The sequence below is a fragment of the Urocitellus parryii genome, unplaced genomic scaffold (assembly GCF_045843805.1).
Source record: "Urocitellus parryii isolate mUroPar1 unplaced genomic scaffold, mUroPar1.hap1 Scaffold_406, whole genome shotgun sequence".
NCBI lineage: Eukaryota > Metazoa > Chordata > Mammalia > Rodentia > Sciuridae > Urocitellus > Urocitellus parryii.
In genome coordinates, this window is record NW_027553638.1 from 138,192 (window position 1) to 166,093 (window position 27,902).

At 34.6% G+C, this 27,902-nt stretch overlaps 1 protein-coding gene across 1 annotated transcript in view; it reads left to right on the forward strand.

The window, feature by feature from the left end:
• The window catches only part of LOC144252366 (lysosomal cholesterol signaling protein-like), a 48,287-nt gene extending 20,834 nt beyond the window's left edge, over positions 1–27,453 (forward strand). The window contains exons 4-16 of the mRNA XM_077794743.1: positions 222–387; positions 1,226–1,381; positions 3,144–3,227; positions 3,844–3,961; positions 7,559–7,643; positions 7,737–7,827; positions 8,803–9,013; positions 15,194–15,298; positions 18,178–18,314; positions 20,203–20,298; positions 22,395–22,459; positions 24,067–24,204; positions 26,754–27,453. Of these exons, the coding sequence (XP_077650869.1) occupies positions 222–387; positions 1,226–1,381; positions 3,144–3,227; positions 3,844–3,961; positions 7,559–7,643; positions 7,737–7,827; positions 8,803–9,013; positions 15,194–15,298; positions 18,178–18,314; positions 20,203–20,298; positions 22,395–22,459; positions 24,067–24,204; positions 26,754–27,051 (1,750 nt within the window). The 3' untranslated portion in view covers positions 27,052–27,453. The remainder of the gene's footprint in view (positions 1–221; positions 388–1,225; positions 1,382–3,143; positions 3,228–3,843; positions 3,962–7,558; positions 7,644–7,736; positions 7,828–8,802; positions 9,014–15,193; positions 15,299–18,177; positions 18,315–20,202; positions 20,299–22,394; positions 22,460–24,066; positions 24,205–26,753) is intronic.
• The last annotated feature ends 449 nt before the right edge of the window (positions 27,454–27,902 follow it).

Sequence of the window (27,902 nt, forward strand, 5' to 3'; positions counted from 1 at the left end):
AGTATTTACAGAATGTTGTAACTCTTGAAATGGTTCCAATATGAATTCTTAATTCTTTCAATAAAATGTTCATAAGTAGGCATACATAGAATATATGCAAATAGATACAACTCTGGGAAAGAACAGAAAAATAACCTAATGCCAGTTCACTAGCGCAATCTACTATTGAGGGATAAGCATACCTTGATACCAAGTAAATTATGCATTTCTTCTTTCTTCAGCTTGGTGCTGCCACTTCTGTGCAGAGAAATGGTGGAACCCTTGGACAAGGGTGACAGTGTAGTGAATCACACAAGTTTATCAAATTATGCATTTTTGTATGGTGTCTTCCCTGTAGCACCAGGAGTGGCTATCTTTGCTACACAGTTCAACATGGAAGTAGAGATTGTATGTATATACTACTTTCTAAGTTTGATTGAAATCCAGAAAGCAACATTCTTTCTATGATAATTTGATATCTCTAAGCTACCTCATTGTAAATAAGGAGGTATTGTGTAACATTATGTAACAATAGTTATTTAATCCAGGGTCTTTAGTCATCCTTGCTTTCTTACTATTCTTTTTTAGTTTCAAGTATTCTGTTTCCATACTTATACTTAAGCCTGAAAGTTATTTAAAGAAGGGTAGCTTTGGAAATTCTGAGGAAAAAAATATATTATATTCATGATAATTTATCACCAGATACAAAATACCACATAACCTATAGCAGTAAATATCTAAAATTAATTAACATCAAATTATCAGTGTCTAAGAGTATTGTGTCTACAGCATCAAAGATTTTGAAATATGAAAGAACTGAATTATTTATTGAAGGTCAATTCTACTATATAATCTGAAGAATGTATGTGTGGTTATTTTTCTCTTTGCAAATTGCTTTTTTTGTCCTATATTTTATGAAATAGTATGTAAGGAAACTATTCATGAGTTTAATTATATCATTAAAAGGATCACTTTTAGAACCTAAAAATAACAATGGAATTTCTAGTACTTGTGATACAAATATTGATTTAACCTAGGTTAGAAGAGGGACCAAGGGAACTTACCTATGGTTTCTTTTAAAGACTTTCAGAAAGGTAAAATATGTTATTAGACAATATGCTGGATTCTATAATATCTTTTTACTGATTTATTTTTATTTCAGAAACCTTTAGTGTGTTGTGGGTATTTAAAGTTTAAAGTAATTGAATGAGATCATGACTCCTCAATTTGATCTATTTTTTTACAGATAACCTCAGGGATGGTAATAAGCACATTTGTGTCAGCTCCAATTATGTATGTTTCTGCCTGGTTATTGACCTTTCCCACTATGGACCCTAAGCCATTGGCATATGCCATCCAGAATGTTAGTTTCGATATAAGTATTATCAGCCTGGTCTCCTTGGTAAGTATGTTTCAGTGTAAAATTGAATGGAAACCATAGAACAAGTTTGAAAATAGCTTAGTAATAGAAAAAAGATTTAAAAATTAGTTTCTTAGGAAATAAAATAAAGTTAAAGCCTGCCCATAAAATGGAATATCAACCTTTCAATTAAATGAGTTTTGTCTTTTCATTTGGGAGAGTTGTAAGAGTAGACAAGGTGTGAGATTTAGTCAGACCTGGATTTGACTCCTGGCCCTATCACAAATTAGCTGTGTATCCCTGGAAAGTTAACTTAATCTCTCTAAGCTTTAGTTTTCTCAGCTATAAAAGAAAGATAATAATTTCACATATCTCCATGGGTTGTTTAAGGAATAAATGAGATAATAAATGTGATAAACATGCTGTGAATGACGACTTACCATATAAATACTAGCTGTTGTAGAATCATGAGGTCAGAAGAGATCTTTGGGGCCCTGTTCAATTGCCGATTTTATGTTAGTGACAATTTAGATTACTATTCAAATTGGATATATCTAGTTCAACTTAAATAATTAAGCATTTGACAACTACAATATCTTGTAGATCAACTTGCCTCTTAAATTCAAGCAATATTTTCAATGATAAAGGGGGTGGGGTGGGGATGAATATGTATATTGGCAACAAATAAATGTATGGCTAACATAGTTTTTAATAAATTTGACATGTCACATATTGTAAAATCTATGCCCACTGAGAAGAGAATGGTGATATAAAATCTATTGGCAATGATGGGAGAAAGAAGGAAATTGACTAGCCTACTTACTTGGCCACTATGTGGATAGAATAGAAACCCAGACCTGGGACTCAGGGCATAGCCCAGTGGTAGAGCATGTAGTTAGCATGTATAAGGCTCTGGGTCAATCCCCAGAACAACAAAGAAAAGAAACCTAATCCTTTTAAATATGAAAAATGCAAGATGATAATTCTCAGTATAGATAGTCTGTTTAAAGAAAGACAGCTTAGAATTTTGAATTTAGCTACCTTATCAGCCAGTGTGGTAGAAATAAAAAAGGGAAAACTTAGGATCTTATATTATTGTTATTATTATTATTATTATTATTATTATTATTATTATTATTACATCTCCACTAAAACTTCTTTCCCAAATAATTGGCTGTGACCCAGTGTCCCCTCTCAGCCATGGAAGATAGGCATAGTTAGAACATGGCTCTAGTCAAAGCATTAGTTTTTAAAGATCACGTAATTTTAAGATGGTTAATTACTATGGGAGATTCCCATGCTTTTCATTTTATTTTTGATGTAGTTATTTACCTTAATACTCTATTTGGTACTAGGTAAAGAAAATAACATTGGAATTTCTTTCTGAACTAAGATAAAGAAGTTTTTGTTTGTTTGTTTGTTTTGTACCAGGGCTTGAATCCAGGGGCACTACCAGTGACTTACATCCCCAGCCCTTTTTTGTTTTGAGACAGGGTCTCACTAAGTTGCTTAGGGCCTCGAAAAATTGCTGAGGCTGGCTTTGAACATGCAATCCTCCTGCCTCAGCCTCATATAACTAGTTGCTGGGATCACAGGTATGCGCCACTGTGCCTTGATAAGAGGATTCTTTAAAGATAATCATCCCAGGGCTGGTGATGTAGCTCAGTGTAATACTTGCCTACTTTGCATGAGGCCCTGGGTTTGAGCCCCAATGCCACCAAAAAAGAGTTAATCAATATGTTATTTAATAAGTAATTTTAAATATTTAGAAACATGAATAACTTTTGAAACTTTTGTCTTCAAGATCTGGTCTCTGGCTATTCTTCTCTTGAGTAAAAAATATAAGCAGCTTCCTCATATACTTACAACCAATTTACTCATTGCTCAGGTTAGTATATCTATAGATATTTAGAATTTTTCAGGGCTATTCTACTGCTCCTGAGAAAATTAATGTTAGGTTTTTCCAGTTATAAAGTCATAAATACTATTAAATATGATCAATTAAATTTGATCATAATTAGTTTATGCCTAATATATTAAATATTGCAATAGGCCTTGAACTTTCAGTTGAGGCTAATAATAGCATTTGATAATAACTTTGAGTTATTAATAGAATCAATTGAATCATTAAAATCTGAACTCTCACAGTCTTATTTTTCTAGTTAGATCTTTGCATGTCACAAATCATAATGGAAAGAAATTTAGCATTTTCTATATAAATCATTACTAAATTTAAGGTTAGTATTTAGAATATATTCATTATCAGTTTCAGTTAAACATGTACATTGTTAAAGGCTCTATATACAGAAGTTTTTATTACAAAGGTTGAATTTTTCATATAACTAGTTGATAATTGGTCAGAAATAATTTACAATGAATAATTATATTTGCTGTGAATAAAACTTATACAAATATAGTTGATTCAATAGCTATTTTCTATAATAATGTTGAATTGTACGATTTGCTTAGCTATTTACAAAGTCTTTTAATAATTCTTTCTTTAGTCTATTGTCTGTGCTGGAATGATGATATGGAATTTCGTTAAAGAAAAAAATTTTGTTGGACAAATTTTGGTGTTTGTTCTATTGTACAGCTCCCTGTATAGCACCTACCTGTGGACAGGTAAGTTGATCATGAATGGATGGATATTGAGGTGTGCTTCCCCTTCCCCCATGTTTAAAAGGCCTCAGCTTCTAGTGATCTACTTGAAGTCTGGTAGCACAGGATCAGGGCGTTCATTCAAGCAGATATGCCCACTAATATGAGCAGTCTACAAAGCTGGTTTCTGTTTCCTAATGTACTCTATTTCTCCCTGGGCTCAGAGCCTTTTCCAATAGCATGGCCCTTTTTCTTGGAGTCTTTGGCTGTATCTAGGCCACTATCAGCACAGCTCCCCTTTGGAGACACCAAGGGGCAGGTGCTGAAGGCAGGTGGAGAAAGTAGAGAAAGAACAGAGGTGTGTGTATCTCAGAGCTTATTACTAGAATCCCATTGACCTGCAAAATTGTGGCTCTGATTTATGCAAATTAATTGCCTTTTGGAGTCTTAGTTTCTTCACCTGTAAATCTGGGTTATAGTATTTTACAATTATTTTGAGGATGAAACAAAAGTATGGATATTTATGTCTGCTGGGTGCTAAGTGCTCAATAAATGGACCTATATTAATTATTAAATAGAAGAACAAGAAAAGTAGGAGAATAAAAGAATGTGGAAATATGAGTCAATAAGACTGTTTCTCATCTCAACTGGCTCCAGAAGGGTATTTAAAGTGTTTAAGCACATTGCTATTCTTAAGTATAACATTTATTTGGATGCCAGCATTTTGGTTGTGTATTAAAAGTTCTGTCTGGCTATTTTGTGTTATTACCACAAATTTGAACCTGTAAAATTGTACATAAAAGGAAATTGCATAATGGTTAAGAAGAAAGTGTCAGAAAGAGGCTTCCAAGGACAGACCTTTGGTTTCATGCCTTCAGGATCAAAAGCAGGTCCCATCCAAGTTAACAGTCTTTTGAAGTGAAGCAACAATGAGGTGAGGAATTGTAGAATGAAAAATTCAGTACAAACAGAAGATAGTTTGTACTTCTTAGAGAGAAGTACACCTTGCATGAGTTTTCATGAAATGTCAAATTAAAAGAGCCTATCGACTATACTTGCAAATATAGAAGCATCAACCTGATCTCTAATACCTAGGTTTATTTAGGTAAAATTTAGGATGAGAATAAGAATAGCAAATAAATCAATATGTTAAAAAATTCCCAATTCTCTCTGAAACCTTCTTCAAGTATGCATGTTAAAATTTATCCCAAGAAATTATTCTGAATTCCCTGACCCTGAAGAGATGCCCTTTAACCTTCAGATTATTATGATATTAGAGAATTTTAGAACCCAAAGTGTATATTTTACTATATATTTTTTTAGTTGTAGTTGGACACAATACCTTTATTTTATGTGGTGCTAAGGATCGAACCCAGCACCTCACATGTACTAGGCGAGCACTCTACTGCTGAGCCATAACCCCAACCCCCCCAAAGTATATTTTTAAATCTACTGTTCCGTTATTTTCAATTTTATTCATTTGCATACCATTCTCACAATTTTTGCCCTGTCTACATACCACATTTTTTTCTTCTTAAAGTCAACTTATTTTTTTAGTTCAATCAATTGAGCTTTATGTCAATGAAATCTCAGATTTCATATGCTAATTACAATTTTTCAAATGCTCATTAAATGCATAGCTAGTCAAAAAATCTCCATCTTCCTGCTGCTTTAGTTTAAACCCTTCATTTTGCAAATTAGGAAAACAGGCCCAAAGAGTTCAACTGATTTCAGGCAGGGGATCTCACAGCTCCCTCAGTGAGAAGCAGGACTATATTCTGCCTTATTGTGTATGCTTCCTTTCATAAGGCAGAAACGAAAAACAGAATCTTAAGGAGTGCTCTTACATAGTAACACAGCACCATTCGATGATGAATTACTTGTTTCCTTGGCACTTTGAAAACCTAAAACTAGAGAGTATATAGATATATTGATGAGGGAGTAGTGGTAAGAAAAAAAAATTCTCAAAGACCTTTAGGTGGATAAATATTCATTCTAGCAGTGTTATTTAATCTGTATAATTTCAAATCTAGGTATGAATTCTTTGTATACAACTATAAAAGCACAGCAAATTCATAGATTAGAGTCAAGCAAAACTACAAACCCAGTAATCTTTATTAACACATTAAATAACATAACAAAGGAACTTGTGTTACTAATGTAATTAATAACTTGTAATGTAAAATGGAACTCAGTTCCCTGGTATTTTAATTTGGCTTGAATTTATTAGGTCATGACCTGGTTATCTTACTACTTTTCTTTCCTCAAATTACCTCAGAACCTTCATTTGGACTGGATATTGTGATATCATTTGGCTTTCAGTTGTTGCAAACTTTTTGGGAAGGCGGAGGGGTGAGAGGTACTAACCAGGGATTGAACTCTGGGGCACTTAACCACTGAGCCACATCTCTAGCCCTTTTATAAATTATTATTTTTTTAAATTTCCAGACAGAGTCTCAGTCAGGGCCTTACTAAGTTGCTAAGGCTAGTATTGAACTTGTGATCCTCCTGCCTCAGCCTCCAAAGCTGCTGGGATTACAGGTGTATGCCATTACACCCAGCTAACTTGTTACAAACTTAATATAAAACCAAATACAAGCTCTGAAGTCATGAGACTATACTTGATTATAAGGATGGCATACAGATGATTATCACTGAAAATAAGCCAAAAGACTTAAAATTTCTTTTTTTTTAAGTTATAGACGCAATACCTTTATTTTATTTATTTTTATATGGTGCTGAGGATTGAACCCAGTGCCCCACACATGTGAGGCAAGTGCTTAACCACTGAGCTACAATCCCATCCCAGGACTTAAAATTTCTAACTGATTTTTTTCCCTCAGATCCTGAAGCATATATGATAGCAACCCCAGGGAGACCTACAGATCTGAGTTTGAGAAACAGGGAATTGAAGAATTTACCTTATGTCAAAAGGCTTAGTTTCTAGACTGGCTCTGCCCTCTGCTGGCTGTCTGACTTGGGCAAACCTTTGTTTCCATGTCTAAAAAATGAAGGTGTTAATTTGAAACAGAGGTCTCTTCTAGCCCTAAAGTCCTAAGATTCTTATAGCTCTGTAGAATTTATTAAGCAAGATGTAACTTGTATAAATGATTGGGTATAAGGTATAAGGAAAGTCTAAAAACTTGAAAACATCCGTGTTTGTATTAAGGTCACACCATGTTTGTATTAAGCTCCATCAGCACACTTAATGTGAAGCATAACTTGTATAAGAATTGCTTATAGTTCTTACCACTGACAGAGTATGTTTTCTGTACAGCTAATTTTCTTTCAATCATATTTAGAATGCAATCATATACATCCAAAGAATAAAATGATCAGGGCTTTTGGGGAAAAAAATCCTACTGGATAAAACAAGATTTGAGTAAAGAAATGATACAGGAGAGAATTCAAATGATTTTTATTATTCATTTTTAGCTGTAGATGGACACTGCACTTTTATTTTATTTATTTATTTTTATGTGGTGCTGAGGATTGAACCTGGTACCTCACATGTGCAAGTGTTCTGTCACTGAGCCACATCCCCAGCCCTCAAATAATTTTTAAATTAGGGAAACATCAAGAATAATGATCTCTCTTTCTATCTTTATTTCTTGTTCTTAGGCCTTCTAGCAATTTCTTTGTTTCTTTTGAAAAAACGAGAAAGTGTACAAATTCCTGTCGGAATCATCATAATATCTGGCTGGGGGTAAGTTGGTAGTTTTTTGTTTGCTTACATGTTTCCATATGCACAGTTACTATTCATTCTCTCTTTCTCTCTCAATTACCCTTGTTATTATAGAATTCCTGCTCTCCTTGTTGGTGTTCTTTTGATAACTGGAAAACACAATGGAGATAGCATTGACTCAGCCTTCTTTTATGGAAAAGAGCAGGTGGGAAGAGTTTATTAGCAGTTCTGTTCTTGAGAACATCTCATTTTAGCTTGTTAATGTACCTAATTATACTTACATTGAAATTAACTTTAAAAATCTATTCTAATTTATTGCAGTTTATACTGGTGATCCTATATCACCTTGTCACACCTCAAATATGATGAACGTTTTGCATGCTAAGTCTGTATTTAGCTGAAGAATGCTTGAGCTTAATTGATTCTTCTTAAAAACTCTTATGAATTATGTTTTCTTTACTGGAGAAAAGAGTGATTAATTTAAAGCCATTTAACAAGCTAGTAGTTATAGTAAATGTCAAACTCTTGATTCTTAATCCTATCAAAAATATAAATTTCAGAAAACAATGTGTCTGGGAAAAAGTGTACTTGAACAGCTATAGAATAGGAGGCTTATGAGCCTGCTGAATTCTTCAGGAAGGCCCCAAGAATGTGTTTTTAAAAACCTCCCTGAAGATTTTCATTTGTTATCCTTTTTTTTCCTGTTCTGTAATTTTGAATTTGAGTTTTTATGAGAATAAATAAGATATACATGTAAAGAACTTTGACTAGTGCTGGCATATAGTTACTGCTCATAAGTATTAGCTGTACTTATTCATTTTTACTATCATTATCATAAAATTTCTCAACTGAAGTATACTTGAACTACATAAGCAAAAATTCAAAATTAAAGTTATAACAAATTATTCCAATTACTTGTAAAAGAAACCAGTGGCTATGTTAATCAGCTGCTGTACAACAAAGCATCTAGAACACTTACATGATTATAAACAGACTCTGATTTCTCTTCAAGTACATTCCTTATATGCTGTTACCCATTCTTAAGAACCACTGTTCTAGAGTATTTACAACTGTGCAGATGTATTTTCCATCAAAAAATGCTCTTAATGCATTCTGCTAAGATTATCAGATGGGATTATAAAAGTGGCCTAATGTCTTTTTTTTTTTTTAACATCGTCAGATGATCACCACAGCAGTCACCCTGTTCTGCAGCATTCTAATAGCTGGTATATCACTCATGTGCATGAACCGCACCACCCAAGCAGGACACTATGAATGTTTCAGTCAGTCTCAGAGCCACAAAGCAGTGGAGCCTGGAAACACTGCTTTTGATGAGAGTCCAGCACCAACAAATGAACCAGAACTTTTTACAAGTTCAGTACCAGAAACAAGTATGTTACGTGCCTTTATAGCATACATCCTAATTATTTTGCTTAAGAGAGGATCCCTGAACTATTCTGAAAATCATAGGTATTTGCCAAATTAAGAACCTGAATCACAGTCAATAATCGGAAGAGTTTACAAATTATTTCTGAAAGTATGTTTGTGAGAACAATCTTTTGTTAAAAATGTAGGACTTCCTGAGACCTGAGAGCTTAGAAAGTTTAGAAAAAAGTCACAATGGAAAGGAATATTCTTCCTAGAAATCTACACACATATATATGTTAATTTAACAACATTTTATCAACAAAGTGAGCTAAAGGAGGCCTACTAAGAGGCTGGGTTGATAGTGGAAATTAGGCATCTGCAAACTAGAGCCCAGACCAAATCACACCCACCATATAAAAATGATTTTTACACTTTTAAAAGGTTGAAGAAAAATTAATAAATATTTTGTGACTACTGGAAATTATATGAAACCTAAATTTCATGTCTGTAATTTTATTAAAACAGCCATGCTTATTGATTTACGCATTGTCAATGGCTGCTTTCATGCTGTAATAGCAGAGTTGAGTCATTGCATCAGAGACTGGCTTGTAAAGCCTAAAATATTATCTAACCCTTTATGGAAGATGTTTGCCCATTCTTGGTATAAGTAAAAATATGATCCTAACTAGTATATGTGTTAGTAAGAGTCAACAATTGTTACAGGATTTGTTTCAATTCATGAAGGGAAGTCAACAATAGTGTATGCATTTTGGATGCACTGATGCGTGTGGAAAGTTCACAGATAACGGACATTGTGTTCAGAAGAATAAATGATGGTTTACAATATTTTGTTTAGATAGCTTGTGGAGTAGAAAGATGAGTAAAGTATAAGAAGAAAGAGTGACAACAGAGATAGAAGATAATTTATTCATCTTCAAAAGGAAGAAATGAGAAAGTTTCATTGCACAGCACTTTGTCATGAACTGTGTTAGTGCTAGGAATGTTGCATTTAAAATGCTGCCCACAAATCTCGCCATTTTACATTTCCTTTCTTCCTTCCTCACCCGTTCCAAACTGGAAGTAAATAAAAGAGTGATTAAAAACTTACCCTGGAGCCATATTGCCTATGTTCAAAGCCTGACTTCATGATTTACTACTGTCTGATCTTGGGCAATTTCCCAGTGTTTCACTTTCTTTATCTAGTAACACCTACCTGTAAGAATGTGATTGGAGCCAGGTACAGTGGCAACCTATAATCCTAGCGGCTTGGGAGTCTGAGGCAGGAGGATCCCGAGTTCAAAGCCGGCCTCAGCAACTTAGGAAGGCCCTAAGCAACTCAGTGAGACCCTGTGTCTAAATAAAATGTAAAAAAGGGCTAGGGAAGTGGCACAGTGGTTAAATGCCTCTGCGTTCAATCCCCAATATAAAAAAAAAAAGAAAGAAAGAAAAAGAATGTTACTGTATAAAATGAGTGAACATGTATAAAGTCCAGCACATAGTAAGTATGAGTAAGTAATAGCTATTATTATAACATTTATTAATTTTTTTACAGAATTTTAAGTGTACTCCAGATATTTTATATGACAAACTATGGCAAATCAACTCAATTGTATTGAAACAAAGAGAGTAACTCAACAAAATTATCAAAATATCCAATAATATGAAACTTTTGCATTTTGAATTAATATGGCTTGATGAAGAGCCTCCCAAGAGGCACACAAGAAAAAACACAAAGATACAGGGCAGATCCTGTTTTCTGAAGACAAGACATCCTTATCCAGGAAAAACAGTTTCCTATAGTTCTCCAATATCGCACCCCTGTACAAAACCCTCTGAGCGGGGTTCAGGCACTTGCATTTCTCCTGTTGGAAAACACTGTGGCTACATCCCTGAATGCCAATAATCCCAAGGGCACCCACATGCAGGTGTAGGGACCCCAAGACTCTGGAGGTATAGGACTAGGTACTGATAACATTTTTTATTATGATTATTACTGTTATTGTTATTTTTGGTACTAGGTATTGAACCCAGGAGGGCTTTACCACTGAACTATATCACCAGCCCTTTTTACTTTTTATTTTGAGTCAGAGTCTCACCAATTTGCTGAAGCTAGCCTCAAACTCGCAATCCTCCTGCCTCACCTTCAGAGTCCCTGAGATTTCAGGTATGCACCATTGCACCCCGCTTATTATAACATTTCATTATAAAAGGAAGACATCAAGGTTCAAGACTAGCCTCAGCAAACTAGAGAGCCCCTAAACAACTTAGTGAGACCCTGTCTCAAAATAAAAATGGCTAGGATATAGATCAGTGATAAATTGTCCCTAGTTAAATCCCCAGTACAAAAAAAAAAAAAAGACATTCATACAGTAAGGAATTCAAATACAATTACAATTATAATTCAAATACAATTAAAAAGGAATTCAAAGACAATTAAAAGAGAAGCTAAACTCTTCCCCTCCCTTGCCCTTGGCTCTACTCCCCAGAGTTATTTTATGGTTTATTTATCACAATTCATAATGTTCCACAACTTCTGCAAAGGTAATGAAATATGAGATAACAATTTTTCTTCTTAGATAACTGTAAGAAATTCAGTAAAGCTTGAACTCAGGGTACATATGGGGAAGAGATCAAAAAAAGTTGGAAAAGTAAGCAGATACAGAGGGCATTCTGTGTCATCGGAAAATATGAAGGTTTTGTCCTACATGTAAAGGGTCCTATTAGTAGTTTTTGCAATAGGCTAGGCCAGATACAGGGCAGAGGGTGGTAGGTGTGGGATGGACCGGATAGGTCAGACTCAGAAGCTGTACTGATGGACTTGCAATCAACTGGACTGGTGAGAGCTAATGGAGGACCTGAGTATAACTTCCAGAAATTTGGTTTTAGTGAATGTGTGATCATCCTTCAGGCCTTCCAGGCACATCTTCTCTTTCCTTCTCAGGTATTTTAGCCTTTCAGAACAGGCAGTTCTCCCTCCGCAGGGTCCTTCATCTACACCTGACCTTTATTCCCCACTGTGGCCTCCAGTCTCTCTGCTAGATTCTTGTAATTCCTTCCAAACTGGGCTGCCTGTCTCCCATCACTCCCTGCTCCAATCTGTTTTATATGAATTGGCAAAACCTTCCTCACAGAGCTCTGGTCACATAGACTCCTGATGCAGGTCTAGGAGGACCCTGCAGTTGGACAAGGTTCACACTCCTGAACATGGTGCTCAAGATCTTCCACAATCCAGACATGCCCTGCTCTGGCCCAGTTCTGCCCCCTCTCCTCTTCAGCTTTCCCCTCTCTCCACTACTGAGCTTTCCATGCTTTTCCCCAAAATGGCATTCATTTTATTACACCTCTTTTCTATTATATTATATTATATTATACCTCCTTTTAAATATATAATATATATTTTATATATATTATACCTCTTTTCTATTATATTCTTTTCTATTATTCTTTTATACTTCATGGCCTTTAAACCCAAGCTCACTAATTTCTTTCTTAGGTAATTCATGATTATATCAGAATTTCATTCAAGTTTCTTGACCACTTTCCTTTTGAAAGCTGAAGTTCAAGGATTGAATATTTAAAAGCTGACTTCCATGGGCCTAGAGTACTGTTCTGATCATGCACAACTTCCTTTCCTACTTTACTTTCTTGAAGAATCTTTCAGGTATCCTACAAACCCATATATTGATTGTTTTCTGACAGAGCTTGAAGACCATCCCACCTACAGCTGGCTGTGTCTTTCTTTTCCACAAGTGTTTTAAAACTGGCTACCAAAGGCCAGACATCTGTGGGAATTGCTGAACTAAGAGTTTTAGGCCCAGAGACTTTTGCTGCTACATCTTTACCTATTATTTAAAAATAGCAGATGAACTGTATAATAGCTTTTCTTTAAATCCATTATTATCATCTCCAGCAAGAAAATAACGTGAACCTATAGTATAAATAAATGGAGAGCAAGATGATAGCTATACCTTATCTAAGAAACCTTCTGTGATGTTTATACTTCCCTCTTATTTCACTATTTTATAATTGCTTTTTAAGTTGTTTATATAGCCCACTAGACTAGACTATAAGTGATTTGTCTATCTGATAGACTGGCTGGATGTGGTGGTGCAATCCCAGCTACTCAGGATGTAGCAGGAGGATTGCAAGTTCAAGGCCAGCCTCAGCAACTTACCAAAACCCTGTCTCAAAATAAAAAATGTTTTGTGGATGTAGTTCAATCCCTAACACTGAAAAGAAAATTAGCTGATTGAAACCTTCAAGTTTCTGAAGAAGTATGGACTAGATAATGTATTTTCTTTTCTATTATCCTTTGGTTCTATTTTAACCTTGAGATAGCATCAATATCTTAAATTTAGCAAGGCCATTTTTGACTGCAGTTTTGTTACTTTTAAATACTTTTAAGAACATCATTGAAGAAATTAAGCATGTTGTCAATGAAAGGTTATTCTTGGGAATTATTCATTTTTCTAGCATATTAAATTTTAATAGTTTATTATTAAAGTTATTATTCAATTATAATTCATGTCAAGGAGCACCATGTCTATGTAAGTGTGAAAGGTTTTAAAGAGCACAGTGGATACAACAATTATTAATTGGGCATTATGTAAAATTGTGGATGTGTAACCGACGTGATTCTGCAATCTGCATTTGGGGTAAAATTGGGAGTTCATAACCCACTTCAATATAATGTATGAAATATGATATGTCAAGAGCTTTGTAATGTTGTGAACAACCAATAAAAAAATAAATAAATAAATAAAATAAAGAGCACAGTGTACAGTTCTATGACTATATGGAAGAAAAAATTACAGCTCTATAACAGATATCTCAGTGTGACTTCTATAAGCCAACCTGCCTATAAACCTGCAAGAGATTTTCAGCAGTATATATTTGAAAGAAAAACATATATCATTGTTTTTACTGCATCATCTAAACTAATAGGAGACAGATTCTTGAAAGAAGTGATTTCAAGCCTAACTTAGAAAGCAGGAGAAGATTTGATCAGCCTAGGTCTTTTATTGTTTGTTTGTTTGTTTGTTTTAATTAGTTACACATGACAGTACAATGATCTTGACATATACAATTGAATCAGATGGGATATAATTTCATTTTTCTAAGTGTACAGGTTGTAGAATTACATTGGTCATGCAGTCACTTATATACCCACAGCAATAATAATGTCTATTTTATTCTGCTGTCCTTCCATTCCCCCCTTCCCCTCCCCTCCCCTCCCTTCTCTCTACCCAATCTAATGTGACACAATTCTTTTTTTTTCCCTCACATCATCATACCTGTATTCTGTATAATGAATATGCAATTCCCTTTCTCCCTACCTTTCCCTTCCACCTCTCTTCCCTAACTAGAGGTAATTTTCTTCTCATGCTCTTCCTCCCTACCCCATTTTGAGTCACCTCCCTTATATCAGAGAAGACATTCAGCATTTGTTTTTTGGGATTGACTAACTTCACTTAGCATGATCTGCTCTAATTGCCATCTATTTCCTGCAAATGCCATGATCTTGTTATTTTTTAGTGCTGAGTAATATTCCATCGTGTATAAATGCCACATTTTTTCTATCATTCATCCATTGAAGGGCATCTAGGTTGACTCCACAGTCTAGCTATTGTGAATTGTGCTGCTATAATTATTGATGTGGCTGTGTCCCTGTAGTATGCCATATTTAGGTCTTTTGAGTCAGCCTAGGTCTTGATGGGACTTGTGGAGGGTGTGAAGAATTTTCCTGAAAGAAGGAAATGCTTTTTGTTGCTTAGGATGGGTAGCTGGCTAGGAAAAGAGGCCAAGTCATAGGCAGCTATCCATTTAGACTGAGTTTGAATTTTCCACAGTTACCAATAGAACGCTAGTATGTATTTTTGAAAAGTGATGAAATAAAAGCTGTGTTTTAGGAAAGTGAATTTTTAGTTCCCAAAATACAGTAGAATTAAAACAGCAATGAATAAATTTTTTCTTCTCTCATATAAGAAGACAATATATAAAGATGATGATCATTCATCCTACACTTTTTAAAATGTTAATATTGTACAGCACATTTGAATACTTTTGATAATTGTCATGTGAAAATATTTCCATGGAGGCAGCATGAGTAGGTTTTGGGTGGTTTGGTTTTGTTTGGAATTTCTTGAACTTGTCCATTTCTGTTGTGGTTGGGCTCTACTCTCACATTATTTTTCTATATATAGGTTGCTGCTCTTGCTCCATGGGAAATGGTGAATTATGCTACCCATCAATAGAGCCAGCAGCAAACACAAGCACCAGTGGGCCTGTGATTCCTTCATTTGAGAAAAGTAAGTGCCCTGGGATATGAGGAAGGGCATAAGGAACAGAAGAGCCCTTGTCCTTCTGTGTCATGAAACCTCTACATAGTATTTCTTCAGCAGCTGTAATACTACAGAACACTATTTGAGAACAGATTCTCAAATAAAATAGGAAAAAGATGTGAATAGAATAATAATCGTGCAGAGAAAACATTTATTTTAAAAAGATAAAGTTCTTATAGTATCACACGCGTGTATGCATGCACGCATACACGCACACACACACACACATGCACACACACTTTCCAATAAATTTAACTCAAGAGATAAACCCAAGAAATTTGCCCTAAAAGCTATTATTATTTTGGCTTTTTTTCTTATTTTAGAAGCTGAGACTTTCCCCTATCACTAACCCTTATGACCAGGACTAATTAATTAGTGCTTAATTATATTGTGCTTTAAATATAACTTCTTTTAAAAATAAGAAAAACAACTTTAAAAGTAATAAACTTTTGGCATGTAAACTAAGAGACTAAGTCACTTTTTTCTGAATTTTAAATTATTTAAAACTGAACATATTTATATAGAATTGGAATTGCAGTGCACTTTCAGTTGATTTTGCTCTTTGTGATGGAGAATCTGTCAATTACATTGTTGCAAAAGGCATTTTTAAAAGTTTTTTAGTTATAGATGGACCCAGTACCTTTATTTTTATTTTTAATGTGGTGCTGAGGATCGAACCCAGTGTCTTCCACATGCAAGGCGAGCACTCTACCACTGAGCTACAACCCCAGCCCATGGCATATGTCTTTATATAATAAATGTTGGGAGGATTATAAGAAATTATGGGTGCAAATCACTTAGCATTGTGTATGGTATACGTGGTAAATGTTCATTAAATGTAATACTGGCAACAGTTGTTATTCAGGTGGCATTTATATTTGTCTGCTATCTGTTGGCTAGGAATGAATCTTAAATAGTAGCAGAACTTCGGTTTCCATAGAAAGAAATATCAGATTATCAGCCTTCATTAAATTTTCTAATAGGACATCCAATCTCGAATTCAGTTAAATTGTCTTAGTTTTTATTTATGTGCTTCTTTTGTAAAGTAGTGTTTCTTTATGTCCCAAGGTTTGCTTTCTTAATTTTTTTCTCTCTACCCAATATCATAGTAAAGTCATTTTCTGCTTCTCAAATTATCCTTAGTCTTTCTTTAACTATCATTTTCTTCATTACTAATACTGATTCATGAAAACTTTTATACTATAGGGACTTTCAAAATTTTCTGATCATGTTTTGTAAAAATCATATTAAAAGAAAGCCATCATATATGGACATCATCTAACCATGTAATTTAGTATCATTCCTAAGCCTGAAATTTTAAAAAAAGCCTAAAGGAAATTAAACCATAGACAAATGAGAATTTCTAGAGCTTTACAATATAATTCGTCCCCCATTCCCTGCTGTTGCACAAAGGCAAAATAAATATTACATTTAGATTGCTATGTGGCAACAATGTGGGAAAAGGCAAATGAAAAACTAATAAGATTTATTTTATGCATTTTAATAATGTGTGTACATAATATTTTAAAACCAGTTTTTTCATAATATATATACACACATATATAAATATAACTCAAATTTTCTACACATAAGTTATTATGTTAGCTTTCTATTACTGTGACAAAATTTCTGAGGTAATCAGCTTAATAAGGAAAAAAGGTTTATTTTGGCTCATAGTTTAGGAGGTTTCAATTCATGGTCAAGTGACCCAGGTGCTTTGGGCCTAAGGCAGCACAGTACATCGTGGTGGGAGCATGTGGCAAAGAAGCTGCTCATCTCATGGCAGCCATGAAGCAAAGAGAGAAAGAAAGGAGGGGCTGGAGTCCCAATATTTTTTCTTCCACTGTGCCTTACCTACCTCCTAAATGTTTCACAACCTCCCAACAGTGCCTCAGACTAGGGACAGCCTTTAATACTGGGTCTTTGGTGGACATTCAAGAGTCAAACTAGAGCAGATATATACAAATAGTTATTATTAAAATAGAATCATACTACAGAGATAGTTTGGTGACCTACTTTCTTTTTACTTAGCAAGACTGTAAACTTTCTCCCTACCATTAACTATTATGCTAGACCACATTTAGTGGTTGTATGTGTCCTTTCCCAAAAAGTGGCCTTAAGAAATAGATTTTTATTTTTAGGGTAAGAGCTATAAAATTGTTTTTTAATCTTTAACTTATATAAGATTGTATGTTAGACTAGGCATGTATTATGTAAAAATTTTTCCTTTTTCTTTAGTACCATATACAAAGTGGAGCTGAAGTGGAAAAACAAGTTTCTTTTGAAAGATCCCTCACCCCTGTTTTAGGACAGAAAAGAGTCAGTTTTGTGATTTGAGTTTGGTCTCATATGTGAACAAAACATAGCATATAGACCTAGTTGGTACCTTGTAAGGCCTTTTGTAAGGCAAATTTTAAACTCAGAAAAGGCAGGAGTTAATTGTAAATTTATTTCACAGTTAGTCAAAATAGTGTATTCATGACTACTATGAAGATTTAATGCAGGTGAAACATGAGTTATTAATTTAGCCTTTTAAAATTTTATGTATAATTATAAAACATATATTAATATATAATTATATAACAAATTATGTAGATAGAAAACATTGGTGAATGGAATAAAAGGGAAATATTACATACTAGTGGTTTTTTTTCAGATAAAAACACTCTCCAACTAAAACTCCTAAAACAACATGACGGAGCTTTCCCCCGATTTCATCGAAAATTACATACTGATTCTTAGCTGAATGTGCTTTTTTGTTGTTTCTCTTAGGAAGTCATTATAAATTTAAAATGCATTCAAATAAAAAGCTCTGATTACAAATTGTTGTGCTTACTGTTTCATAGATGATCACTGTGTGAGTCGCTGTAACTCCCAGAGCTGCATATTAGCCCAGGAAGAAGAACAGTATCTGCAGAGTGGAGACCAGCAACTGACTCGACATGTCTTGCTGTGTTTACTTCTCATTATTGGCCTATTTGCTGTAAATGTTTCTCTGGTTTTGTTTGGGACCTGTTTCTTTAAATGTCTGGCAAAGGTTTTATTTAGGCATCTGGGACCGAAACTTAGTTGCTACTTTTCAAGAGTAGAGTGGCTAGGCTATCTAAATTCTAATCTAGTTTAAGTGTTTTTTGTTTTTTTAGTTTTTTTGGTGGCGAGGGGAGAATCATTCATATTTCTCTGTTGCCTAAGTGTTCCAGTAGCCTATTCTATTAGAATTACTTATTCATTCTGTGCTCTGAACGTAAATTTGGTAAAATCAGATAGATATCTCCATCATGTGTCCAAGGGCCAGTTATCCCTAACATGCTTGACTGACCGAAGTGGACAAATGCCTACATTATCACTCACAAGATATTTCTCATATAAATTAACTTGAAAGAATAAGATTTAATTATGGAAATCAACCTAACTACTTCATGCAGTAGGGAAAAGAGGAAAAATGCCCATCAAATTACTGACATCTGGGGCTGGGGATGTGGCTCAAGCGGTAGCGCGCTCGCCTGGCATGCGTGTGGCCCAGGTTCAATCCTCAGCACCACATACAAACAAAGATGTTGTGTCCACCGGGAACTAAAAATATATATATATATATATATATATATATATATATATATATATATATATATATATTTATATATGTATATATATAAATTCTCTCTCTCTCTCTCTCTCTCTCTCTCTCTCTCTCTCTAAAAAAAATTACTGACATCTAACATTTTTGTGGGGAAGGGGGTGCTGGAGATTGAACCCAGGGTTATCACACATGCTAAGCACAGGCTCTATCACTGAGCACCACCCCTGGCCCCTGCTTTTGAATTTTTAACACATTTTTCATGGTTCTAATAATACATATATTTATAACCTGGTTTTTCACTTATGTCAAGCATTTTCAAAGTGTCCAAAATTAATACTTTAAATGGCTCCCTAGTAAACAATAGAGAGCTATATAATTTACTCAACCACTTCTTTATGAATTGTTTCTAACTTTTCAAAATACTCTAAAAAACATCTCCATGCATTATATTTTCTAGTGATATATTCCCAAAGTTGAGAAACCTGGATCAAAGAGAATAAATATTTCTGTGATTTTAGACGTATTCTACTAAATTGTTTTTCAAAGGGTCGATAGTATAGATTTATAAAGTGCTCTCACCAATATTGAATATTGTAATTTTGGGGGGAGGGATTTAACCCAGATATGATTTCTACATCTCCACCCTTTTATATTTTATTTGGAGATAGGGTCTAGCTTAGTTGCTGAGGCTTGTCTTGAACTTGTGATCTCCTGTCTCAGCCTCCTGATCCACTGGGATTATAGGCATGCACCACCGGGCCCAGCTAGTTATTATAATTTTTTAAAGGTAGTTTAAGTGTAACCTGCCTAGAGGTGGGAGATAGGCCATATAACCTACGAGCCCTTTTCACACAGAATGCTTGTTACATAGTATGATATCAGCCAGCTACACTTTATCTGCTGTTTAAGGACAAAAATTAAAAAAAAAAGAAATGCTTCCAAGAATTCCTGCTTAGTGATATAATTATTTTCATTCTGTAGAACTAATTTTAAAATCAGTCCTGTCTTAGGCTAGTCGGCAGTCCTGGTATATTATGTAAGTCTCTGTATTATGACTCATGTCTTCTTGCTTCAAATCTGATCAGAATAGATGCTGTTTGAAAGACATCTGTCAGAAGAAGTAGTTGAAACCTCTTGTTTGAAAGACAAAGCCTCTGTATTCTCTCAGTGTTTTTCCCTTTAGTCTCTCCCCCCCCCCCTAATTATTAGGTAGAAAAGTTATTGTACTGTGCTCTGGATGGAGAGAAATGATTAGCAGGCTTCATTTTAAAATACTCTTTTTTTTTCTTTATAGAATCTTTCCAGTTGTTTATGGTGGCTATTCAACCAAGAGCCTGGAAGACTATACGTTGAGTTACAGTTTTTCTGTGCTGTGTTTAACTTTGGCCAGGTACTTATTTACTGAAACTTTGAGGGGTTTTTGTCTTCCTGGATGAGTTGAATGCAGAGAAGGGTATGCGGATGTTGTTGTTTTCTTCTAAATCAATAGGGTTTAGTTTGTTTGCCAGCTGCTGGTATACATGACAGCTGACAGCTGCTGCCTGTCTTCTAGTAGAGATGAATTCTTATATTGGTTAAAGTCATCAGAATGTACATTGAGTGTTTCAACCAGCAATACCAAATAATTTTTTTGCTTTGGTTTTGAGATAAAGAATCATAATTTAAGCAGGGACAAGATGTCCTAAGTTCTTTTTAAACTTTTTGTAATCTTAAAAACTCACTTTGAGAAAAATAATTCACCTTCCTTTAAAGGATTTATCCCCTTAGATGGACAAATATTATTTCATTTACATTTTAAACAACAGATACTTAAATCTTTACTTTAAAATCATGTGGTGTGTAAATAAAACTTTAGTCAGGGGTAATACTTTTCTTTCCTTGATAGTTATTTGTGTGCCAAAAATTGCTAAGCATTTTATATTCATTATCTCATTTAAACATCACAATAATACTTGCAACATAGATGTTATCATCCCCAGTTTAAAACATAGAAAACTAAAATTCCATGAAAAAGTGATGTAAAAGGTACTATTGTCTATGTTCATGACACTATTAAAATACATATTTAACAATACGTTTTACATATTGGAAAATATTTTTAGGTGCAAATTTCAAAATTTGATCTTTTCATTAACTGTGGGTGTCGGGGTGGTGGTGCTGGGGATCAAACCCAGGATATTGCATATGCTAGTCAAGTGCTCTATCACTGAGCCACATCCCCAGCTCAGCCCCTTACTTTTTAATTAGAGAATACTCATCCCTCATCCAGAGATTGAATATCAGTTTGAAAAAATATTGTATTTGAAATCAGTATGTTGCCTACTAAATGTAAAATAATTTGCCAAGAGTTAGTTAAGACTTGTCAATAAATGCTCCTGCAAGATTTTTCCTAACATTAATTTCTTGAAGTATTTCCAGTTTGTTTTGCCATTATTGTGGGAACAAAATGGTTATATCTAAAGGTACAAATTACCTCGGTTATTTGTGTCAGCTTATTACAACAAATATGAACTTCCCAAGATCTACTTGATAACTATATCTTACATTGTGATATTAAGATCTGACTTTGTATCCAAGAATTATAAAATACTAGATTGAAAAATCTCAGTCTTCTGTGGCATTATGCATTCAGAAAGCCAATTCAAGCTTAGCCCTCCTAGTCCTGGGGCTGAGAAAGCTTCATTGCACTGCACTTTGTCATGAACTGAATTAGTGCCAGGAATGCTCCCACACAAGTAGTTCAAGGGAGTGAGAGACACACAAACCTCACTCTCATCCAGTCTTCCTCTTGGAGAGGAGGAGAAAGATATTCCCTTCTGACTGCTTATAGTTTGGGGTAAAGAAAATCGGGCCCTTCATATAATGTTATATTGCCTTCTCCATCCCACCTTCCACCAACCTGCACCTCAGTATGCTTCACAAATGGCAGCTGAGCTCTCTTTCTCCCAGGCAGTCCTAAATTTCCTGATCTGGGGCTTATATCTGGTGCCAGTTTGCCTTATTACTCCAATTCCTTCAAGCCCTTTCCCTAACCACTAGCCAGTACCACTTCACATAAATTCTGTTCAGTTATTATTATTGGATATTGCAGCACTTGTTAATTATGTAATTTATGAAGTTTCAACAAAAAAACAATAAATACCTAAGCACAGTGGGAGATTTTTTTTTCAAAACAAGAAAACAAAGACATATAATTCTTAAATATTTTTATTTTTCTTTAGTAAGAAGTCATAGGAATATGGTTGCTCAGCACTAGTTTTTATCACCCATCATAATTAGAACAGAATGATTGGGAAGAGGCAGCAAACATGTCTGGTTCCAGGTACTGAACTTTAGAGTACCTGCTTTGTATGCTCCATTTGAAATGTTGCTCTAATCACACTATAGGTTTGCCTCCTCAAGCACTAAATTTGGTGACTTCCTTAATTCCTGCTCTTACAATTTTATTGCTGCATTCAGAAAAAATAATTTTGTTTTCTTCCCTAGGGATTTATTTCCTTTGGAATCTTTGGATTGGACAAACATTTAATCATCCTGCCTTTCAAAAGAAGGTAAATTTAGTTTTGAAATAAATCTCTATATTCCTAAATTTGATGACAAAGCCATTATATTAAGATACTGATATTTTTATACCTTTAAACTGTTAGACCACCACTAAACACCATACAAGGGTTATCTGTTGATTCACATAGTTGTAAATAACTGCAGAGAAAATGTTGGAAGAACTATTATAAATGGAGCAATATAATTTGCATTTTAACAAAAACTGATGGACTCTGATTTTGATCTATGCCATTAGCTACATAAAGTTAAATAAAACTTGAACATATCTTTAGAAAGGGTAGTATTAAGTGGTGCCCCCAAAGGAATATATTTGATTGTCTTTCACCTTTGACAACAGGATTCTTCTATCAAACTAACTTATAGAAAACTCAATTTTTCTTTCTAAATTATTTTATTGGCTTAGTAAAGGGCTTCTTTGAATTAAGATCAAGAATTTTAAAAAGTAACAAGTATTGCAACTTGTAGGTGGGAGGAAAAGGCAGAGGGACAAATCTTTGTACTTCATTTGCTTTTAAAGTCAAAATTAGTAGAAATTAGAAGTGCTAACAGAATTCATCCTACCTGCTCTATGAATAGTGCCCCAAAACAGTATCTTTTATTCTTTCTTTCTTCTCCTTCAGCATCAGCATCAGCATCATCTTATTCACTAAGATTTCATTGTTAGGGTCATAATCATTTCATGAAGGAAAAGCGTAGTAAGAAAGTTATTGAACTTAGTTATCAGCTTCATAATGTGAACTACTCAACAGTTCAATTGTGTGAGCTGGCCAAAACAAAACCAGTCTGTACTCCAGAGCCCAGTATTTTCCTCTGTGATACCAAAATTTCAAAATGATTGAGTAAACTATTTGATATCTAAGTTATCTTTATGTTTCAAAAATACAGTATAAGGAATATTTCTTAGTAAAAACTGAAATGAGCCAAAAATGTCTAGAGGATTTATAAAATAATTAGGTCACTCACCCAGCCTTCTGTGAAAAGGAAACTAAATGCAGAATCAGTTGTGTTGTAGATGAGATGGGAAATTTGGTGACTGGCTTTGGAACAGCCATTTTGATAGAGCAGAAGGGATTCTCTCTCCGTGCTTTTCTTTCGTTAAAAATAGCCTCCTTCGGCTGGGGTTGTAGCTCAGTGGTAGAACACTTGTCTAGCACATGTGAAGCACTGGGTTCAATCCTCAGCACTACATAAAAATAAAAGTAAAATAAAGTTTTAGAAAAAAAACTTTAAGAAAGTGAATATTTTTTTAAAAAAAAATAGCCTCCTTAGTCAGGCATGGTAATACACATCTATAATCCCAGCTCCTGGGAGGCCTCAAGTTTGAGGCCAGCCTGGGCATATTAGTGAGAATCTGTATCAAGACAAAAACATTTCTTAAAAAGGGGCTGAGGGGCTAGGGATATAGCTCAGTTTGGTAGAGTGCTTGCCTTGCATGTAACAAGACCCTGGGTTCAAGCCCCAGGACCACAAAAAATGGTGGGGGGTGGGGGGACTGAGGATGTCACTCAGCAGTAGAGCATTTGCCTAGGTTTTCACAAAGTTCCAGGTTCAATCTCCAGTAAGAAAAAATAAACTCCTTAAATTTGGTTTTCAGACTTGAATTTCTATGGAACAATAAAGAAACAGCAGAAAACAGAGATTCTCTTGTTTCTGAGGAAATAAAAATGACCTGTCAACAATTTATCCATTATCACCGTGACCTCTGTATCCGTAACATCGTCAAGGAAAGAAGGTAAGCAAATTGCCATTGTAGATCCAAATAATTATATTTTAGATTAACTATTTTTGGATTTTAATAGGCTAATAGTTATGGGTCAATTTTTAGTTTAAGAAGTAGCATATGAAAGAGACATATTACTTTGATTTTACTATTTTAAAATATCATATAACTTCTGATTTCTACATAAAATGTGAGAACTTTAAAACAAACCCGAATGTGGTAGAATATTAACATTCACTTCATGTTGGCCATTAGTGTCTCTCACAAAGCTTTGAAATACATTGGATTCAGAAATGGTTTTATATTCCCATTTTCTAGTGTTATATTATTATATTGTTTCATATTGCCAAGAAAACAAAATGAAGGCAGGAGTGGTGGCACACTCCTGTAAGCCCAGCAATTTGGGAGGCTGAGGCAGGAGGATCGCAAATTCAAGGCCAGCCATGTTAACTTAGTGAGACCCTGTCTCAAAATTTTTTAAAAAAGGATGTAGCTCTGGGGTAAAGTGCCCCAGATTCAATCTCTGGTACCACAAATAATAATAATAATAAAATTTCTGCCTCTTAATTAATTCTGCTGCTTATATTTCACCTCAAGTCCTAATCTTCCTTTGGTATATGACATTATATCTTCAAGGTATGGAATATACTGCAGCAGGAAATGACCAACTTTGAATAAACAAATTTGTAGTGAAAATATTTTTGGTTGTCATGCAAGAAAAATAAAACATAAGGAAAGTAACATGTGTATAACGGAAAATTATATAGGAGAGTTTATTTGCACCTATTATGCCACTATATTTAATATACATGCCATTATAATCAGAAGGTAGCCTAGGTTAGATGGTGGAAAGGGGAAGCATTTGGGTGTAGGTTAATACTAGAATTCAACTCCTGAATTGAAGTTTCTTGGCTGTGTGACAATAGGCAGGTTCAATTCTCTAGCCTTAGTTTTCCTTTTCTTTAAAAATCCGACTCTCAATATTGTTTGAATTAGGTGACAAAATGTCTGTGATATGCCTAGCCTAATGGTAAACTATGGAGAAAAGCTAATGTTCTACCCTTAAAGGGCTGAGCACAATTATTTCAAGATATTATCCGCATCAACAACTTGTTTTTCAACTGCTTTTCAAAATTAAAAAAGAAAACTCTGTTGTTATCTCTGTCTGGCCTGTTGTGATTGCCAACTGTCGGGAAGTGTAGCTCTTACCATTTGCAGGGCTGCCAGGCTGCCTTGGTCCCAGATGGTTGAATGGGCACCAGCTGGTAGTGTTCTGGCCTGTTCCCTGTCCCTTTCCAGGCTCTACTGCCTGTACAGCATCACATTCTCTGACACTCTGTACATCTCCATGGGCTTTTGTTACAGCTGCCTGATCACAGTCTTCAAGAAACTATTCAATTGGTGTCTGGGACAGAAGGCATTAGGACTATAAATTAAAAGCCAACAAACAGGAAGAAGGCTCAGACAGGGGTTGTAACATTCAGGCTTCTGTCAAAATGATGTTTGCAGTTGCAAAGAATTAAGTTAAGAGTTCTTATTACTAAGTTAAAATATTGTAATCTGGGGTTGGGGATGTAGTTCAGCGGTGGAGTGCTTGCCTAACAAGCATGAAGGCCCTGGGTGACATCCCCAGCACCTCAAAACAAAACATACTGTGATTTTTACATACTTGAGAAACATTTTCGTTTATTAACCTTTTTTATAATTCTTATATGATACACATATATTTTATTTATGATAAAATGTTTTTAAATTCTTGTCACCTGTTTCTCATTTCATCTCAGTCTTCATTCGCTATTTCTCATTGTCAAGCACTTTAGGTTTTACAGCTTGACTGATGCTTGTGGACAGATTTTTGTTGTCTATTGCATATTTGTACAGAATTTATGTAATTGGGTTTGGTTGGGTTTTTTTTTTCATTTCTCTTTTCCTTGTTTATTTGAACACATTTGAAGGACCTCATATTTGCATTAAGAAGACAAAATTTAAGTGATCAAGAAGTAGATTTATAAAGCACATTTTAAAAAATCTTAAGATTTGTAGCAAGACAGATCTCACTTATTCTTTCCTTGCTCTTTAATGAAGCAAATCCTGACAAACACAAAAGTGAGGTTGTCTTGGTTGCTGATGGAAAGAAACACTACTTGTGGGCACGATAATAAAGTTTGATTTGAGTAGTTTAATAAAAATAGTCACTTCTTAAGAGCTTACAAAAAATATGTAATGTTCCTGAGACAATTAAAATTACTTAGCACAAATAAGAATATAAGAAATTATAATATATTTAATATTCAGACATTACCTATGTCCATTTTTTGTTGTTGAAGCGTTTCTGTTTTCACAAGCATTATTGGCATATTTTATTTTTCTCCAGGAGTCTTTCTGGGGTCAGGAAAGTTAACAATTCCTTTATATTCAGAACAGTTTCATTCCTGCCATGCTTTTAACTATCGTGCCGTCTTCCCTTGTTTCCTTCTATTTTTTCCTTGCTTGTCCTCTACCATGCAGTGCTGATACCAGGTTTACAGAACATATGGGTGAATCATTCCTTTGACATACAGGTGTGGTGCAAAGACTTCTGCTGGGACCTTCTGTGGCTGTGACCAGGTGAACTGGCTAATTGAAGTTGGCCTTGCCTCTGACCGTGGTGAAGCTGTGATATATGGAGACAGACTGGTGCAAGGGGGAGTCATCCAACATATTACCAATGAATATGAATTTCGGGATGAGTACTTGTTTTACAGATTTCTTCAAAAGAGTCCTGAACAGACTTCTGCTATTAATGCAGACAGCCCCCAACAGGAAAGCTATAAAGAAATTGAGCATTCACCCCCATCTTCACTTTCTCCTAAGTCCTAAATGATAAAGGAGAGAATCCTCCATGGAATCATATTCTAGTCCCAGATCCAGTATTTATCTGTGTGATCTTGGGAAAGTTAGACCCTCTCTGAGCCTTAGTTGCCACTTCTGTAAAATCTGACAAGATGCATTCCCCCCGCCCCGTGCTAACACTGTGGTTTTAGTATGGAAAACACATAGGAAAGTGACCTAGGAAAAAGAAAGAAACAAAAGGAAAAGTTCTGATAGTGAATATAATAATTACTATAAATAATACTAATGTGGCAACATTATAAAATGATTTCTTCCTGCAACTGTTTGCTATAACTTCAAAATCAATATCCAGTTGACAATTCCTTTTAATTGCCAAATTTGACAGATGTTCTGCTGGTGAAATGGACATAAAATTATGGTAACTTTACATTTATTAATGGCACTTCCTAAAAAAAATAATTTTACTGAATCTAATAAGAGGTTCTTATTCCTCCCAGCCCCCGTCCATTTCTTCGAAAAAACTCATTAACAAATTAGAATCACTGCCTTTTTTTTAAAAATAGGCTTGTCTCTTCTTGCTCTTATAACCAAAGTACTAATCTATGTCATTAGGAAAGGAATAAAAACCTCCATAAATATTATCATCAAAATCCAATCTCTAACTTTTGTGCTACAGATAGTAATTTGTGCATATTTATTTAAATATTAAAAAATTATTGTCATGTGATGTATCACTTATTATTTGCACAAAGCAACATAGTACAGAATAATAACCCTACTACTTTTCTCCCTGCAGTGAATAAAAAGGACCATATATATAGGCCAAGTCAAGAGTTAAAACTTCTAGACATAGCACCCTATGACTACCTTTAGAATTC